The 19,405-nt window shown below is 53.8% G+C and overlaps 1 protein-coding gene across 1 annotated transcript in view; it reads right to left on the reverse strand.

Moving 5' to 3' along the window:
• ITGA11 (integrin subunit alpha 11) overlaps nucleotides 1–961 on the reverse strand; it is a 46,274-nt gene extending 45,313 nt beyond the window's left edge. The window contains exon 1 of the mRNA XM_027688239.1: nucleotides 804–961. Within this exon, the coding sequence (XP_027544040.1) occupies nucleotides 804–855 (52 nt within the window). The 5' untranslated portion in view covers nucleotides 856–961. The remainder of the gene's footprint in view (nucleotides 1–803) is intronic.
• Between the last annotated feature and the right edge of the window lie 18,444 nt (nucleotides 962–19,405).

Below are 19,405 nucleotides of genomic sequence, written 5' to 3' on the forward strand. Positions count from 1 at the left end.
GCCACCAGAGAGGGGGAAAAAAAAGCAAAGCAGCCATAAAAAAACCCCAACCAACCAGCCTGGCGCGCGTTTCCACCAGGATGTTTGAGAATGCTCGGCTGGGGGAGGCGTGAGCCCGTGGCCGCGCTCCTGAGTTTGGGAAAAAGGTTTTTTTCCCCCCACTTGCAGCCCAGTTTGGCAGCTCCGAGCCCGGCTGCGTGCGGGAGGATGCCAGATGGGATCGAAACGGGAATTACCGGTGCTGGGACACTTTTCTGCAAGAAGAGAGCCCTAACGAGCCGGCAAGGAGCATAAAAACCCACCCCCTCTCCCATCCCGGCCCCCGGCAGCTCGTCCCGCACGGGATAAGCTGCAGGCTCAGCTCCCGGAGCCAAATTCTGCCTAAAACCCCTCTTAACTTATTTAAACCCGAGCGATTTTCTTTTGTGCAACAGGACGAGCCACCTGTGGGGCGCGACGTTAGTTCTAAATAAAAGGGTCGTTAGTCTGGGGGATTTTCTTCCCCCCGCCATTCGATGCTTTAGGAAAACACCAATTAATCCTGTTCCTTCAGCCGAGGAGGGGGGTAGGGCGCTGCCCACCCTGCCGCTCGGTCCTGGGGAGCCCATCAAGGATCTCCATCCCTCCCAACCAGTCTCCTCAAAGGCTCCCACCTCCCTCCCTCCCTCCCGCTCCCGGCGAAACTTTTCCAAGAGCCTCATTAACCTTGGGCTTTCTCCAGCACCTTTCCCGAGTCAGTATAAATTATTCCCGCTGGGTTTCGCCTCGTTTGAGGAACTGGGGTGGGCGCAGAGGGCACTTACCGGGCAGGAGGCAGAGGGAGCAGGCGAGGAGCATCCCGCTGGGAAGGGCCATGGGAGCTGCCCCGCTGCCCGGCCCGGAGCATCCGCGGGGGCAGCCGGCCAGACTGGTAGCGCCTCTATCCCAGAGCCCTTTCCTTATCCCAGCCTTTCCCGGCTCCCTGACAGGAGGCGAGCATTGGGGAGGGAGTGGGAGGGACGAGAGGACTTGTAGGAGGTGCAGCAGGAGCGGCCGGAGCGGGGACAGCCCTCGCCCGGCCCGGCACCCTTTAGGGAGCGGCTTCCCGGAGAGCTGTGCCAGCCGGGAATTCTAACCCCGCGGCAGCGTCCTCTCCCCGTGCCGCCGTGCTGGGGTCTCCTGGGGACCCCTCGGCTCAGGGGGGGCTTGGGGATGGAAGGTTTTCAAGGGGTCACCGATGGTTGTGGGGTGTCACCTCTGCTGGGCGTCACCTTCGCTCAGGTGCCACCCCCAGCTGGGCACCTTCCCCGCTCCGGTGCCACTCCTGGGGTGGAAAGGAGGTGGCTGTGATGCCACAGGGCACCACAAAGCTCTGGGGCAGCTGGTCAGAGCCTTTAGTTTGCCCTGCACCCACCCAGGCATGGGCAGTGCTGGTGCCCAGGAGAGCCCGGCTGGGAAACCACAGCGAAGGGGCAGGAAAAAAACTGCCAAGGAGGGTTTTCTTTCCCGGTCTTGGGCTCCAGTTCCACGCAGGTCTTGGCTCAGTGTCCCCACAACAGCCACCCCTGGCACTGAGGTCCCTCTGGGCTCTGCTGAGCACCCTAAACACATGAAGTCCATCAGCACTCCAGGGTGGCACCTTTTGGAGGTGATTCCCAGGAGGCAGCTCTGGCTGGAGCTCAGCTCTGGCCACGGTTTTGTGGCCAGCTGGGGTGGCTCCAGGGGGAGGGGGGACCAGCCACATCCTCACTTCCACTTTTTCCAAGCGGAAAAGATCAATCCAGGCTTTGGTTTAGTGTCAGACCCAGGAGGTCCTTCCCTGCCCAATCCACCCCAAGCATCTGTGAACAGGAGCATTTCCACATTCAGCTCTGATGGAGCTGGGTGGGAAGAGCAAGTGAAGGTCCTTGATGGAGCTTTATCCCTTTTCCCACCCAGCTGAGAGCAAAGATATTTTGGGATGAGTCCAAACACCAACGTCTCTGTCTACCAAGTGTCTGTCAGACAGTTTGGGGGCTGCAGGAGGGAGATAAATCCTGCTCAAACACTCTTGGATGAAAGAGTGTCTGGGAGATCCAGTTTTTTTTTAATTCTTCCCTCTTCCCTCCCGAAAATATACATTTGAGGTCTGCAGGAGGGAGAGGACACATGGCTGGGACACAGATCAAAGCAGCAGGAGGATCCAAAGGGGTGTGGAGATGTGGATGCTCCTCAGCTTTGTTTGTGCAGTGCTCCTTCCACCAGCAAAACGCTGCCTGACAGAGATTTCCAGCTCTTAACTACATTTCCCAGCTGTTTTTCCCCTATAAAACTCAGGAGCAAAAAACATTTCAAGGGGGGGGCAGCAACAACTTCAAGGAACAAGATGCATTTCTGGGTTGGTGAAAGTCCGTTTTTTAGGGAATAAAAAGCTCAGACAGGAAGCTCAGCTATGATTTAAAGCAGAGTAAGCACAGAGGGAGGGATCCCTGAGAAGTGGATGCTCCCAGCAGAAGTCCCAGCCCTGCAGCTCCTGCTCCCAGCCCAGGGCATGGCGGGGGAAATCCCTTGCTGGGAACTAAACTCTCCCAGGCAGCTGGAAGGCAAGCTGGTTTTCCACGAAAAATAAATACATTTTCAATAGAATATGAAAATCCTCTGTAATCTCAAAATTTGCCTCTCGCCTCAGTTTCCAGAGGGGTTTTTTGGAACCAGCTGGATCAAAGGGATTTGGGGGGTGAAATAGCACCAGAAAAAGGGTCCTGGGCCTGGTGTTTTGCTTCCCCTGAGGTCTCAAGCACAACGTTTCCCAAGTTAAAACACTGCATGGAAAACCAAGCGGCAGCAGCTGCTCCTGCCTCCAACTGCCTGGCCTGGAAACCAGCGGAAAGTTGGATTTACTGGGATCTGCTGTCCCACTCCTGCCAAAGGATTGGCCTCGGGAGGTTTCTCTGCACCAACCATAGTTCCTGTGCAGCAAAGCAGAAGGAAAAACCCCGGGAGATGCTTTGGGGGTCACGAGTGATGCGAAGTAAAAAGGGTCTGAGGGACGCCTGGAATGGTCACAGAGCCATTTGCAAATCCCTGGGGGAGGATTAAGTTAAATTGGACCTGACTGGGATGAACTGAACCGAATTTCCACAGGACTGGTTTAAAATAAGAAGTCCCTTGAGTGGCTGCATCTTTCCTCAGCCTCCTCCTCCTCCGCTGAGTTATCAGAGCTCACCCTTGGACATCTCAACACGACCCAACCCTTGGCACGAGCGGGAAGTGCCAGGCAGGAGTTCAAAGGAGAAGAGCTGTGCTCTGATAGTGTTGATGTAACCCTTCCAAAATGTAAACAGCTGTCGGGGGGGGAGTGATGGATGGGGAAAGAAAAACCCGAGGAAACCAGAGGATTTCAAACCCTTGCAAAAAGCTGCCGTGGGGAAGTCCCGTGACATGGGGCAGGGACTCCTCCGTGGGCTCCTTGCGGGCCAAAAAGCCAGGGAAGAGAATTTTCATGTGATATTAATCCTGTAAAAAGAAAAAAAAGAGCTGCCTTCCCCACTTCATTTTTTTGGATCCTGCTTGGATTTCAGGGCTGTTCCATCCAGCCCAGGGATCTCTTTCCAAAATCTCTCCGCCCGCGGTGGCGTGGAGAGGGAGAGACCCGCATGAGCTGCCACGGGGTGAGCCCCAAACCCAGCTGAAGGAGGGGCATTTTGGGGTCTTTTTAGGGTTTTTTGGGGGTTTTATTCTGGTTTTATCCCCTCTCCCAGCTGCAGTGAAGGCAGCAGAAGGGGGGTGGTTTCCACATGAGCACCGTGAGGGACAAGGACCAGTCGCTTCCTCGCGGGACCAACACGTGCCAACCACCTCCAGCAGAGACCAGCACAGCTCCAAACAAACAGCCAGACCCTTGGAAGTGCAGCAGGAAAAGATCTGCTGGGAGCTCTCCCTGGGATCTGAGCTAGACCCACCAGGGCTGGTCTAGTGGAAGGTGTCCCTGCTCACGGTGGGGTTGGAATGAGATGGTTTTAAGGTCCCTTCCAACCCAACCCATTCTGGGATTCCATGGATTTCTTTGTGTTGGGTTTTGCTGAGGGTAGGGGGAGGCTCAGAGCCAGGATTCTGGGCTTGGCAGGTGCTTGCAGGATCCATCCCCACCAGTGTGTCCCACCAAAACCAACCCAGGGAGAGCAGCACCAAACCCTCGGGGGCCCTCCACCAGCCAGGAATAAATCAGTGGAGAAGGTGAGATACAAACCAGTTTTCTCCTGCAAAGAGAGCAAAGCAGCAGCTTTTGGAGGGGAACAGCAGCTCTCATCTTCCAACCCTGACAGATTCTGGCTCCCCAGGAAAGTTTCTGCTCGTGGCTCAGCTGTCTGATGTTTGTGATTAAAAAACCCTCTTATTTTCTCTGCAAACCTGAGAGTTTCCAAGGAAAGTGTCGGTGCAAACTAAGGCTTGTGCACCTTGGAGATGATCCATGCTCTGTGTCCAACCCCACTGGGCTTAATCCACCCCATCCCTCCAGCAGGACAAAACCCAGGAGCTGCACCTGAGCCCTGGGAAAGGTTTTTACCTTCCCAACCGTCAGCATTTCCTGCAAATTCCATCACAAGTGGTCAAAAGCTAGGAGAGAACAGGCAGGGATGGTTTCCACAAAGGGCAGCAAGTTCAGCTGGCTGCAGAAATAATCATGGAATTAACAGCCATTCCCATAGGGAAGATCTCGTGTCTTCCAAATTAACATACTTGGATGGACTTCTTATGAAATGTGGATGAGGAGAAAAGCTGCACTGACCACAGCCTTGCAGCTGGTGTGGGGGTGACCCTGTGCTCCAGGGATGGACCAGGAACGAGCCTTTGTCCATTGCTGAGGTGGAAAAACCTGGGAATAACTGTAAATTAGTCATAGAATCCCAGAATGGTTCGGGTTGGGAGGGATTTTAAAGATCTGGTTCCAACCCCCCCACCAGGAGCAGGGATGACACCCACTAGAACTTCCATCCCTGCATCCAAATCCCACCCTGAAGCCTCCAAGCCTCACATGACCTCCCTCCCCTCCATCCCGAGGTCAGCCCAGCACTTCCCTGTAGGTTTTCCCACGTCTGCTCAGTTTTTCCAACCTCCAGCAGATGCCTCCTTGAGCCTGACCTTCAGACAGGGTGTCATGCGTTGGATGCTTCTGCCTCTGGAGTTTTGGAAGAATTAAGTTAGAAACAAGGAATGTAAACAGAGGCCAGGAATGAAAACAAAATCCTGAATTCCCCGAGACAAACGGAGGAAGAGCTGACGGTGACCTGGGAGCTGCTCCCGGCTCTGGAGGGGCTGGGGTGCTCCCAGGGGGCTTCTCCCACGTTTTAGGGAAGGAGGGATGCAGGTTGGGCGCTCAGGAGCACCAAACACCGCTCCAAACTTGGGTCTGGAGGAGGATTTGTCACCCCTGGTGACAGGGAGCAGCTCCAAGCCGTTGCCTGGAGCACGTGGCTCATCCTCACTCCTGGCCATCCCGGCTCTGCTGAGCTCAGAGCTCTGGAGACCCGGTTGTCCAAAACAAAAGCTGCTGGAAAAACAGCCAAGCAGGCTCTGCAGAGCCCCAGCTCTGCCCTGGCCAGGCCATGGCCCATCTGCCCCAGCACGAGCCTGCAGTGACCCAGAGTGTCCCAGCTCGGGATGCTCCAAGGTTATTCCTGTGCCCTGGGATTCTCCCAGCGCTTGGGACCAGAGCAAAGTGCCAGATGGGATCGCTCTGGGTCCAGGGAAGCAGCGGGAGAACAGGAAAGGGAGACAGAAATCACAGAATCCCACATTGGTTTAGGCTGGGAGAGACCTTAAAGATCACCTAATTCCATTCCAGGGACACCTTCCACTGCATGGAGGGGCCTGAATCAGCACCCAAGGAGCAGGAAAATCCCAAATTGTGTCCAAGGGTGATGCCCAACATCTGCCTCCCTTGCTCTGAGCTCCCTCCACTTGCCCTTGCCCTCCCAGGCAGGCACAGGGACGCTCCCATCCACCCCCTTCTCCAGGAAAACCAAGGCTGGCACAGCCACAACCAACACCCAGCTCCAGACACAACACCAGGGGATAAAATCTCCACTAATCCCAGAGAAACTCCTCCAGGGAAGAGGAGCTCCAGAGATCCACTGGCTTTGCTTTTTGGTCTTTTTTTTTTCCCCCAAAAAAAGAAGGAAGTAATTTAACCTCTGGAAAGTGGAGACTTGGCACCTCTGCTGTGTTTGGAAGAACTCTGGCCCTCAGCTCCCAGCACTCAATTAGCAGAAGCTGCATTTATTAACCAAGCCAAAAAGTGCTTCTCTGCTCCTCTTCCCCGCCACCAACCTCGGGAGGGGCCGGCTCTGAGGGGGCTCAGGGCTGAGCTTGGTGGCAACCCCCCCCAAATTATATTTTTTTACAAAAATACACCCAAAATCCACCGGCTGAGATGTTCGCCAGGGGGTGTTTCTGGCTGTGTTGGCACAGCCATGACCCTTCACCCCCAAGCAGGGGATTTTACCCCCCAAAAGCCACTTTGGGGAGCACATCCAACCCCTCCTCGAGGATCTCCAGAGCCACAGGACCCTGGGGCAAAGGCAGGGAATGGCAGAGGAGGAGCAGGGATGGGGTGTCCCCCCCATCTAAGGCCTCTCCTCCCTTTTTCCCCCCAATCCAAGGCTTCCCCAGGTGTCCCACAGTGTCCCCACAATCCACTCCTCCCCCTGATTCCCTATTTACAGCCCTCTCACTCTAGAAGTGTTTCCAACACAGGAATGTCTTTGTTTATTTAGCCAGCATTAATTTTTTTGTCTATTTATTCAGTCTCCCTCTCTTTATTTCTTACTCTGAATGAACAAACCCCCACCCTGCCTGGATAATGAGTTATTAGGAAGAATCCCTTGGGATCCTCAGCTTCTGCTGGATAACTGTGAGCAGAATTCCTGCTCTGAGCCGTGGCACTCACTTTCTAGACCAGTTCCCAGGTACCACAGCCTGGATCTTGGGATCCAAAAAAAAAAAAATCACATGCTTGGGGTTTTTCCCTCTAAAAGAAGAGCTGGCTGGATCCCTGGGAATAATCCCTGGGAAAGTTCTTGCATCACTTAACCCCCTCTCAAACCAAGAAAGTGAAAGTAAATTATTCCCCATTAAACCCAGAATCTTTTCCCTGGGGAATTGTAGGAAAAAAAACCCAACAAAACCCTTTGATGCAACTTTTCTGAGCTATTGTGAATATTATTTAATGTCCAGGTCTCTGCTCCCTCCTGGAGCAATTCCTCCTGCCTGGAGGCAATCCCTGTGCAATTGGAATTCTAGTTTGGGATGGAGGAGTGGGATCTTTGCACTCTCGTTCTGCTGAGGTGACACAGGAGAGCCAAGCTCTGAACACAGGTGGTAAAACCATTTCACCCTGGGTTTGTCAGAGAAGGTGCCAAACTGGCCCCGTGCAGTTGGCAGCCCCCAAAAATCCCAGGATCAGAGGAGAGCTGGATGAATTCACTGCTCAACCTCCTGCAGGGGGAAAATATGCAATGGGAAAAGTGACTCTGGGCATAAAACCTGAAGGGGAAAAAAAAAAAGAAGATTTTCAGACTTGCTCTTCCTGCTGGTGTGTGAAAAATGGGGCAGAGCTGGGAGGGGAGTGATGGATCCATCCCCATGGAGCAGAGAAGGGATAGCACTGGCACCACACAACCCTCTGCTTCCAAGGATCTGCCAGGGTGGGAATTGCGTTGATGGAGGTGGAAGAAAAAATCCAGCTGATGGTGCCCTGGACTTTTTGGACACGAGGAGGAATTTCTCCCTGGAAAGGGTGGTCAGGCCTTGGCAGGGGCTGCCCAGGGAGGTTTGGAGTCCCCAGCCCTGGAGGTGTCCCAGGAAGGCCTGGCCGTGGCACTCAGTGCTCTGGGCTGGGGAACAAGGTGGGGATGGGGCACAGGGGGCATCCATGGGCTGGGAGGGCTTTTCCAACCTCAGTGATCCTGGGATTTTTACACCAAAACCTTCAGGAAAAGGGGATATATGAAACTCTTCTTCATGCCAAAGATCACCATGACAAGTCCCAGCAGCTTCTCCTCCCTGCTCCTCTCCACTCCCATCCCTCCCTCCAGACCAGCAGCATCAGGAGGAGCCCAGTGCCGGCATCTCCTTATTGGGAATTTTGCTCCTCTGGATGCAGGTTAGGAATTGAATATTTTTGGTCATTTCACTGCAGAAAATAAGCACATTCCCCACTCCAAAACATGCTTGGGTCGCTATAACATCCTTCCCATTGCCACAAAACCCTTCTCCAAGCAGCTCAAATGCCTTTCCAACCCCGAAATCCAGCGGGCAGCGATTCCTGATCCCTGGCTATGCTCTCCCCTGGCTCCAGGAGCACTCAGTGCTGGCACTTTCTAGCAGGTCCTCTCTAAAAAAAGGAAGGATGAGCCATTTTTAGGCTCTGGAGAGGAATTTAACACATTCCAGGTGTTTGGAGAGGGCTCTGCTTTGCTGTCCATGCTCTGGTAAGGCCATTCCTGGCCAGTTGCTCCCATGGAGGGGGTGTCCCTGTGCCCTGCCCAGCCCACCCAGTGCCAAGGGCATTCCCATGCCAGGGTGGCAGTCCAGGGAACTTCCTCTGCCTTGGCAGAGTGATGACTGATCCCTGCTACCCTGGGATTCCTAGAATTGGATGGGAAGGGACCTTAAAGCTCATCCCATTCCAGCCCTAAACCTCCCACTAGCCCAGGTTGCTCCAAGCCCCGTCCAACCTGGCTTTGGACACTTCCAGGGATCCAGGGGCAGCCACAGCTTCTCTGGGAATTCTGTTCCAGGGCCTCCCCACCCTCACAGCCAGGAATTCCTTCCCAATATCCCATCTAACCCTGCCCTGCTTTAGCTTAAAGCCATTCCCTGTGTCCTGTCCCTCCCTGCCCTTGCCAAAACCCTGGAGGTTTGAGCTCAGTGCACACTTGTGTTGCCAATGATGATGTTTAACAGGGTTAAAAATATAATAAAAATATAATAAATATATAAAATATAAAAATATAAAATATATAAAAATAAAAATATAATAAAATATAATAAAATATAAAAATAAAAATATATAAAAATAAAAATATAATAATACTATACTATAATAAAATATATAATACTATAATACTATAATAAAATAAAAATATAATATATACATAAAATAAAAATATAATAAATATTTAAAAATATAATAAAAACTAGACCAGGCTCCCATGGGAGCAGAAGGGATGGATTTGGATCCTGGACATGGCACACTGGTCATGGTCACTGTGCTGCACCCACTGGGTGTTGGGGACAGCAGAGCAAGGCAGGGAAAAAGCTTCATCCTTAAGGAATAACCTCCTTCAACCTGCCCCTCTTTAGGTTTGATTTTGGAGTCACTGAGGGTGGAAAAGGCCCCCAGGATGATGGATCCACCCTGTGCCCGATGCCCACCTTGTCCCCCAGCCCAGAGCACTGAGTGCCACCTCCAGTCCTTCCTTAGACACCTCCAGGGCTGGGGACTCCTAACCTCCCCGGGCAGCCCCTGCCAAACCCTGACCACCCTTTCCATGAAAAAATTCCTCCTCGTGTCCAAAAAAAATTCCCTGTTTCTACCAAATATGGCAGTTGGATTTTTAGGTGGAGATCAGCCCAAAGAAGGTGCTTTCTTTGTTAACGAGAGCCGAGGTTTGCTCCAGAGCTGGGTGCCAGCACATTCTCACATTATTGCTTCTTTTCTGGGAAAAAAGGGTTGAAAACATCAAAAAAAAAAAGTCACTTCTTCCCAGAGAACCTGCTCCTGCTGCTGGCTGTCCCTTGGCTGCCTGTGCTGGCAGCTGTGCCAGGAGCAGCCCTGTCTGCAGGGCAGGAAATGCCATCCCAAGGCATCCAACAGAATGGAATAAAGGAAAGTGTGAAGGGATTTAGTGCTGCAGCCCCGGCCTGGCTCCCACCACCCAGACAAATTCCTGCTGGATGCTGATCCACAGGGAAATACTGTAGGCTGAGGAATTTATTATCCCAAGGAGCAGGTGGTTTATTTTCCTCCCTCCTTTCCATGAACCAGCCCCGGGGTGTCCCAGGGACAAGATTCCTTTGAAACCACAGGAGCATCAGAGCTCCCTCCTGTTTCCAGCTGGGAATTCGCTGAGGGTTTGACTCCATCAGCTGCTTAAATTCACATAAAAGCACTGCTAAGCCTTTTTCCTTAGATTTTGGCTGCCTCCATGGCTTTTGCCACAGAATGGGCTGGAGGAAGAGTCACCCCTTGCCTATGGAAGCTGCAGGGAAGAAATCCCCCAGTCGTGGGGTCTGTACTCACCCTCCTTTCTTCTGCCTAATTCAAACTGCCAAACTAGTTTTCCCTGGCTTTTCCCACCTCTTCCCCCGTGTTATTTTAGCTTTATCCTGCTTTTCCAAGCTGTGGCTTGGGGGGCTGCAAAGCCTGGTGGTCCTATATCCTCTCCTGTTTTGGGATCACCATTCCCAGTAATGCTCCCAGTGCCAGGCAGGAGCAGGATGGGGAAGGGGCTATTCCAGCAGGCAGAGATGAGGCAGTGTCCCAGGAATTCCAGCTCAAGGGAAGGATGCAGCATCAGCAAGAAACCTGCCCTGGCTTGTAACAGGATAAAGATGTTTCCCTGCCCCAGCCAGCCCAGGGCCTGGGATGGATTAGGAACAGAGCAGGGATAAATTAATCCCAGGGCTGCCCACCTCCCTAAAATCAAACTGAACCCCAGCACCAAGAGGAAACGGCCTCAAGTTGCACCAGGGGAGGTTTAGTTTGGATATCAGGAAAAATTTCCACATGAAAAGGGCCGTCCAGCATCGGAAGAGGCTGCTCAGGGCAGCGGTGGAGTCACCGTTCCTGGAGGGATTTAAAAGTGGATGTGGCATTTGGGAGTGTGATTTAGGGGTGGGCACGGGCATCCCTAATGCTCCTCACCATGGATAAAACCCATCCCAGAGGGATTTGTGGATCAGAAGGGAATCAGAGGGATGCAAACAGGATTCCTGCTTTGCTTTCCTAGTTCGGAAAATCTCCGCATTCCTCAAAGTCCTGTGATAAATGAGCCCCTTCCCAACCCAAATCCATTTGCCAGGAAGCACTTTGCAGATCTTCCAGTGGGTGTTCCTGTGCCATCTGCATCCCACATTTGTGCTGGAGTCAAGTGTGATGGATAAAGGCACCTCTTCCAACATCAGGATGGGAGGAACCCAGAGTGGAGCCCAGCTGAGCATCCCGGGTTGGGGTCTCATCTGAACAACAACTTGAGGTTCTGATCAGCAAATCCCAGTTGCCAGAGCTTCCAAATCCCAAGGAATCAGCACCCCACATCCTCATCTGTCCCTTCTCTCATCCCAGCTTTCCCTCCCTTCTCGGTGGGTTTTTTTACAGCTCTCGACATCTTTTGGTAATTCGAGATTTTAAAAAGCTCAAAAACATCCTATAAACCTGAAGGTTTAATTATTTCCATGCCCTTTGCTTTCCAGACAGCTTTTTTCCAGCAGGATGGGCTGGGAGGGACCCTCAGCTCAAAGTGAGAAGTCACAAGAGTCCCCTTTGCTTCCCTTTAATTGAGCTGGTAACGAATAAAGACAACTTTCCCCACCCACAATCCACATTAAACCAGACTTTCCCCTTCCTCCTGCTCCTCCACAGCTGCTCCATCCCACCCTGGAGCAGGAACCATCCCACTCTTGGCTCTAGGAGGTTACATTTAGTAATTTAGGAGGCGGGAAAAAAATCATAAATAAATAAATACAGTTTTGCAAACTGTAACTAGAAAAATGCGTCACTTTGCAGCCGTTTTCCTCCAGGCCAGACTGCTGGGAAAACACATGTTTTTCCCCACTGGAAGTGGTGCAGGTGCTCAGAGAAAGGGAAGCCAGGCCCAAATCTCCTTGTTTATTGTTGGAGAAGGGGGAAAAAACCCTCAAATGACATCATGAAACCTCTGGACACTTCACCCCCTGCCCCAGGGACTTCCCAGATCCTTTAAAAGGTGCTTTTTTTTCCTCAACACCATTGGGAATGTCACACAAATCCTGGTTGGAGGCTGCAGGGAATCAGGGATCAAAGCACCATCCAGCCCTTGCTTGGATGTTTTATCCTCCAGCTCCTTCCATGGACCCCCAGGATCCCTCCAGCCCCAACCCCTGCTAGACCCATCACCACAGGCTGCAAAAAACACTATTTCAAACTTCTTTTCCACACTCCCATCATGTCAAAAAACCCTCCTGGCCAAGTCTGTGTGACTCTGGAGCCCGATGGATTGTGAAGGGATTTATGGAAGCAAACCCATTCCTCTCCTTTGGTGTTTCTGTGCTACCTATTCCCACCTGAAAACCATTCAGGGGGGCTCTAAATCATCCCCCTGCTGGAAAAAAATAATAAAAAAAAAAAAAATCCAACCAGCACTGCTGGAGTTGTTTCTCCTCTTGGGCCCTTGGCAGCCAGTCCCAGGCCCCGCTTCAGCTGCAGGGATTTATGGAAGGGGAATATTTTATGGCGTTTTTCACTTCACACCCTTTTCCACAGCCCCTTTTCATCACCTTTCCCGGTGTTAAGTGGGTCTGGAGAGACTGGGAAGGGCTTTGATGCAGCCCCTGGTTTGGCAGCCAGACCTCCTCAAAATGGGGAGGCAAAGAAAAGCTGGGACATCCCCCCCAAAAAACCCAGTTTTTCAGATATTTCTGCCGGTTTTGGGGCTCCTCTGGAACTCAAGGGAATGGATTTTCTCCTCCTCCAGGTGTTTTATTTCTCTCCTTGCCTGGGGCTGGGTGAAGGGGGCAGCAGTCAGGGCTTTGGAGAACCAGCCTTTTCCAACCCCCCCTGCAAAGGATGGCCCAGGATTAGGGTTAAACCCCCATTTTCATTCCCCAAAAACTCCCTGTGCAGGGCAGGCAGCCCCAGAGCCCCTGAACATCCACTGCACTGCTGGGAAGTTGTTAAGGGTTTAGGATTCAGGATTCACATCCCAATCCAGGACCGCCCTAACACAGCCCCCACTGCAGCCACACAGACAACACCCAGTTATCAGCACAACTGCCCCCCTAAAGCACCTGGGGAGGGCCCCAGCCCCCAAATTCCCACGTTTTGCCACTTCAGCTCCCTCCTTTCTTTGTGTGTGCACATCCTCAGACAGATAAAACCAACGTTGCTGCTGCTTTACCCAAGGGTTTGTTTCTTTTCCCCACAGGAAAACATGTAATACATAAAAAAATGAATGTTCTGCCCCCCCCCCGCCTGCTCCTCCCTGGGGGACTCACTGGAAAGGAAATCCTGGGAATTCCTTCTGTGCCAACCCAGGGACACCTTCCACCATCCCAGGCTGCTCCAAGTTAATCCAGCTTGGCCTTGGACACTTCCAGGGATGGGGAATCCACAACCCCTCTGGGCAGCCTGTGCCAGGCTCTCCCCACCCCCACAGGGAAGGATTTTTTCCCAAGTTTTCACCTCAGTCTCACATCTTCCAGTTCCCAACCATTCCTCCTTGTCCCATCACCATCCACCCACGTCAAAAGTCACCCTCCCTGTTTTATAACCCCCCTTTAAGGACTGGAAGGGACCTGACAGAGCTTTCCCTGGAACCCTCTAAGCCAAAGCTCATTTATACACCAAGAATTGAGTGATCTTTTTCCATGGAATTCACTCCCTGTCACAGCCCTTGCCAACCCCCCTCCCAGAAAATGCCCATGAGAGCAGGACTCACCCTTTGTTTGAGGGACAAACCTCCCAGGAGGGCACACAGGGGTTCTCCAGGCACAGAGAGAATCCTCCAACACAACCTCCTTCCCACAGAGACACAGATCCAGCTGGGATGAAACTTCTCCGGGGTGGAAAAAGGGGCAGAACAACTTTGGGGTCTCTCCAGGAGAGCTTTGGGACACCCCAACTCCTTACAGCACCAACCCTTCTAAGCAAAGGATTCTAATTAGCAGTTGGAGCCTGATTCTAATTAGCAGTTGCAGCCTAACGAGCTCATTTACCTTTGCACTCCCAGCTGACACCACCCCAAAAAATGGAGCCCCAGGGATGGTCCCTGAGCCGCCCTGGGGCAGGGACAGGGGGAGGGAAGGGCCCTGCCTGGGGCATCCCTGGGACAGGGCAGGATTTGGGGCTCCAGACAAAACCTGGATCAGCCCCAGGTGGACACCACAACTCATGACATGCACCCACATTCCAACAAAACCTCCCTGTCTGGGCTCTCCCAAGGGCTCTCTCTGCTGGGGTGGATCCTGGGTTCAGGCCCCTAAAATGTTGGGGTGGATCCTGAGCTCACCCCCCTCAAAATTCTGGGGTGAACCCTAGGATCAGCCCCCCAAACTGTGGGTAGATCCTGGGATCAGCCCCTCAAAATTATGGCGTGGATCCTGGGATCAGCCCCCCAAACTGTGGGTGGATCATGGGATCAGCCCCTCGAAATTAAGGGGTGGATCCTGGGATCAGTCCCCAGAAAATACTGCAGTGAGCTCTGGGATCAGCCCCCAAAATGCTGGAGTGAATCCTGGGTTCATCTCCCCCCCTCCAAAGGCTGAGGTGAGCTCTGGGATCAGCCCCCAAAGTGCTGGGATGGATCCTGAGGGTCAGCAGGAGAGATTGAGGGGTCCTGGTCACTCTGCCCCACGCCAGGGGTGCCCCTGAGCCTGAGGGGGGTTTTGGGGCTGCTCGTGCCGGGAGGGGAAAAAGAGCAAATGGGCCAAAAGTGTCAGGTTTGCCTTTAAAATGCATGTGGGAGGCAACTGCCAAACACATCTATCTGACAACAGATCCAGCCATGGAAAACCCTTCTTAAATTCCCTGGGCTGGCTTCCCAGCACCCAGGACTCCTGCCAGGATGCTCTGCTTCCAACAGAGCCCCGTTTCCATGCCCCACTCCGGCCGCTTTCCGACCTGCCACCGGATCCTCCAGTTTTCCACAGTCAGTGTGTGCTTTCCCCCAGCAGATGGGATGTGGTACAGCCTTAAATCTGGGCTCCATTTAAATAGAAAGCCATGCCCACACCTGTCTGGGCAGTGGTGGCTCAGCCAGGAAGCCCCAGGCTGGGTAGGGATGGAAAATGATGCAGGGGCTCCACTGGGATTCCTGCCAGGAGACTCCACACTGCACCACCCCATCCCTTCTGCTGCTCTTCCCTGTGTCCATCCAGCACCTCTCTAAAGTGGACAGTATTTAAGACCCTGGGAACCTCCTGAGATGCATCCACAGCTTGTAGGGTCCACAGTACCCAAATACTGCCAGGTTGGGAACATCCCCCATAAACCCAGACCTCGGCGTGTGGTTTTAACCCAATAATTTGTCCCAATTTGTCCCTCTGGTCCCTTGTGTTTTATCCATTGGCACTGGAAGTAGAGAGGAATTTTGCAGGAGGATGCAGGGGGTTTCCATAACACTCAGCCCATGGTGGGAGCCCCACTCACCCTGGGGATGGAGGATGAGGGGGGACACATTGGCTTTGGGGGACGGGGACGGAGCAGAGCCACCCACATGTGGAGGCTGCTCACCTCAGTCCAAAGGATTCCAAAGGATTTCTATAATCACCTTGGATTCTCCCATTTATCACTCATTTAAACCTCTCCTACCTGGGTTTAGGGTCAGAGCTGCCCTGGGATCCCACAGGTTCCTCTTCTCCCAGCAGAGCCACCCCAGGCTTCTCTTCCCACACCATCTGATGCTCCTCCCTCTGCTTTCCCACCGAAAAAATCTGAATGAGCAGAAAACGAGGAAGCTGGAATAGACACAATGTAAATATTTGTGTTTATACACAGATCATAGAAATCAAGGAATGCTTTGGGCTGGAAGGGATCTTAAAGCTCCTCTTATTCCACCCCCCCTCCATGGGCAGGGACACCTCCCACTAGCCCAGGTTGCCCCAAGCCTCGCCCAACCTGGCCTGGAACACTTAAAACCACAATATTTATCTCTTTATGTCCCCAAAACACACCAGCTCCAAAATCTAACCATCTCTTCACTTGCATTGCTCCAGCCTGTGACGTGGGGGCTGTTCCCTCTCCCTCCTCCTTTCCCGAGCGATTCCCATCCATCCCATCCTATCAAATTAGCGGCTCCGGCAAGGGCTGGCTCCAAACAGGAGCTGTGTAAACAACAAGCCACAAGAAGGGGCTGGATTGAAGTGGCTGGTGTTGAGAGGCTCCCTCTTGCTTGGTTTTTCTTGGGAATAGCTTTTCCCACTCGTGGGAGGAGGGCTCTGCTCCTGGCTGGCTCGTGGAGCTGCTGGCCCCCTCTCTGGGGAGGTGAGGGAGGAAGGCTCTCCCTGCTCCTCGCTGGAGAAAACAGCAGCTTCCTGCTGGAGGGAGGAGATGATGGGTACCAGGAGAGAAATTTGGGTCCCAGTCAGTGCGGAGGAGCCCCAGGCTGGCACTGACCCAGCCTAACCAAGCTGGGCTTGACCCCCAAACCCACAGTCCCCCCTCAGCAGGGGTCATTGCTGCCAGTCCTGCTGGTCACCTGGGGCTTGGGCACCGCTTGGAGGTGGGAATCTCAGCTCCCACCCTCCGTCTCCCATGCCCTTGGAAGTGATTTTCCACCGGCAGGAGCTGCTGTGGCTCCGGTTCCCTTCACACGTCGGATCTCGTTGCATTTTCGTTTGTGCACCGCATTCAATTCATACTTGGAGTGAGTAGAAGTGGCTCCAAGTCCCCTCCTATTTCCCTGAGCAGAACGGGACCTTGTCCAGGGCTAATGGGAACCAGATGATGGCAGAGGGACGAGCAGGAGAGGCAGGGAGAGGGAGACGTTTCTTGCTGACACTGTTTTTAAATGGAAACATCTTGCTCTCAATTCGGAGGGTTTGGGTTGTCAGCGAGGTCCAGAGCCAGGTCCTACCATGTATTGTTATTCCAGATGAACCTTCATCAAACAGGATGAAAGTCTGTCCCTGGACTTCCCTATAAATTATCTGCCATGAAATCCAAACATGAACCTCCGTATAATTCACAGCTGGAGTAACTCTGGGATGATCCAGGACACTCTGCCGTGCCCAGGCCGGGAGGAGGATCCACACTGGATTTCTGGCTCTGGAATTTTGGCCAGAGCAAACCCCGTGCTCAGCTCTGGCCACCCCACTGCAGCAGGGCAGGGATAGGAGTGTCTGAGGGGGGGACCAGCCTGGATGGGCCCAGGGAGCAGCTCAGGGGATCTGTCCTTGGGAATCGAGTTCTGCTGAGGGAGGAGCACACATCCCTGATTTCAGAGGGAAGGGTGGCATTGAGGAAGAGCAGGGCCTGGAGGGTACGAGGAGCTGTTCCTCCTGCCTCTGGGGGCAGCCTCGGGAGCACCACCTGGGATGGCAGCACTGGGACCACCCTGGCAGCACTGGGATCACCAAATCCAATGGAATCACTGGGACCACCAAATCCAGTGGCATCACTGGGACCACCATGTCCACATTGGCATCAGTGGGACCACCACGTCCACACTGGCAGCACTGGGGTCATCAAATCCAATGGCATCACTGGGACCACCAAATCCAATGGCATCACTGGGACCACCCTGTCCACACTGGCAGCATTGGGACCACCAAGTCCAATGGAATCATTGGGATCACCCTGTCCACACTGGCAGCACTGGGACCACCAAATCCAATGCCATCACTGGGACTACCAAATCCAGTGGCAGCACTGGGACCACCCTGTCCACACTGGCAGCATTGGGACCACCAAATTCAATGGACTCACTGGGACCACCAAATCCAATGGATAACCACATCTGAAGGAAACATTGGGATAACCACATGCAGTGGCATCACTGGGATCACCACCTCTGAAGGCAACACTGGGATCTGATGGCAGCATAGGGACCACTGCTTCCAATGGGAGCACTGGCACCACTGTGCCCAGTGGCAACACTGCAACCACCATGCCTGACATCTGATGGTGACACTGGAACTGCCACATCCAGTGGCAGCACTGGGATCACCACACCTGAAGGCAACAGTGGGACCATCACCCCTGGCAGCACTGGGACCACCTCAGCTGGTGGCACTGTGGCCATGGCCAGTCCCTGCAGCCCTGTGGTGCTGACACAGACCAGCCAGCCCCAGGCACGGAGCATTCCCACCTCCCAGCCCTCCAGACAGACCCCTGGAGCAGGAGATTTGGGGCCTGAGCTGCATCCCCAGAGCAAACCATCATGGCCTTGGAGCAAGTGCTTTGGCCAGCACTGTTGATGAACCACCCCAGCCCAGGGCTCTCTGGTGTCACAGCAGGGCCTCGTTGTTGCTCTCCACAATATTGTTCTCCAGGAGCCCAGCCAGGGGCAGTGGGATGTGTCTTTCCAAGAGTTGCATCAAGTGAAGGGTTAAACTGGTGCAACCAGCTCAGCCTCGGAGCTCAGGGAGCCAAGTGGTGAGTAAGGGGTTGATGAAGCCTCTGCAGCTCAGATTTGGGATGGGCTGGGCCATGTGAAGTCTCTCCAGCTTGGATTCAGGATGGGTTGGGCAATCTCTCTCCCAGGAGCATTCCTGGTGCCGGAGCCGTGTGTCTGCAGCTCCACGTGTCCCAAATCTCCTGGACACGGACCTCATGAGCTCTGCTCTTCCCACAGCCCCTGCCAGCCCGGCAGGATCCAGCGTTCCCGATGACTCGCTTTAATTCCTCGGGTCCACCCAGGCAGCGGCTCCTTCCTCCAGCTCGGCAGAGCCAGGAATGAGACGCGGACAACAGAGGGGTGGGATGAGGGATGTGGGAAACACAGCCCTTGTCCACGCGTGAGCTCCGGGTGCTGCGAGGTGCGAGGTGGGGGGACACAGGGGACGCCCCCCCCCCCCCCAGCGCGGGTTTGGAGGGGTTTTGGTTCTTAAACCCGGCTCAGATTCCTGCGCATCCGCCTGCCCGTGTTCCGCAGGAGTTGTGCTCATCCCAAGGGATCCGCGCTACCACGTGTGTCCCCCGGGTCCCCACTATCCTCCATCCTGTCCCCTGCAGCCGGCGGGAGCTCGCAGGCTTGCGAACTTCCCATTCCCAAGGATTTACGCGCAGTTTTATCCCGGCAGAGCCAGGAGAGGGAGCCCAAGCCACCCCCAGCGCGCTCCTGGCGCCCGCCGAGCCCCACGCCCACCATGGATGCTCCGCTCCACGAGGCGGAATCCCACGGGGATCCGCTCTCACCATCACCCGGGACACTTCTTCCAGTGGGAAATCCCGGCTCCCTCCAGCCAGGGCCCTGCTCCACAGCTCCGTGCAGGGAATGGGGCTGCACGGATCCAGCCCCGCTGGAGTATTCCCGTCAGCCATCCCATAAGCATCCTCCTGGGCCTTGGGAGACATATTCCAGAGAGCTTGGGGACCACTCCGTCCTCTCCATGGATGCAGGAATGATGGAGCCGATAGAGGTGCAGGAATAGCTGATGCTGAGGGAGAAGCAGGAATATCTGGTGTTGATGGAGAAGCAGGGATTTCTGGTGCTGATGGAGAAGCAGGAATATCTGGTGTTGATGG

The sequence above is a fragment of the Neopelma chrysocephalum genome, unplaced genomic scaffold, assembly GCF_003984885.1.
Source record: "Neopelma chrysocephalum unplaced genomic scaffold, ASM398488v2 Primary Assembly neopelma1_75, whole genome shotgun sequence".
Taxonomy (NCBI): domain Eukaryota; kingdom Metazoa; phylum Chordata; class Aves; order Passeriformes; family Pipridae; genus Neopelma; species Neopelma chrysocephalum.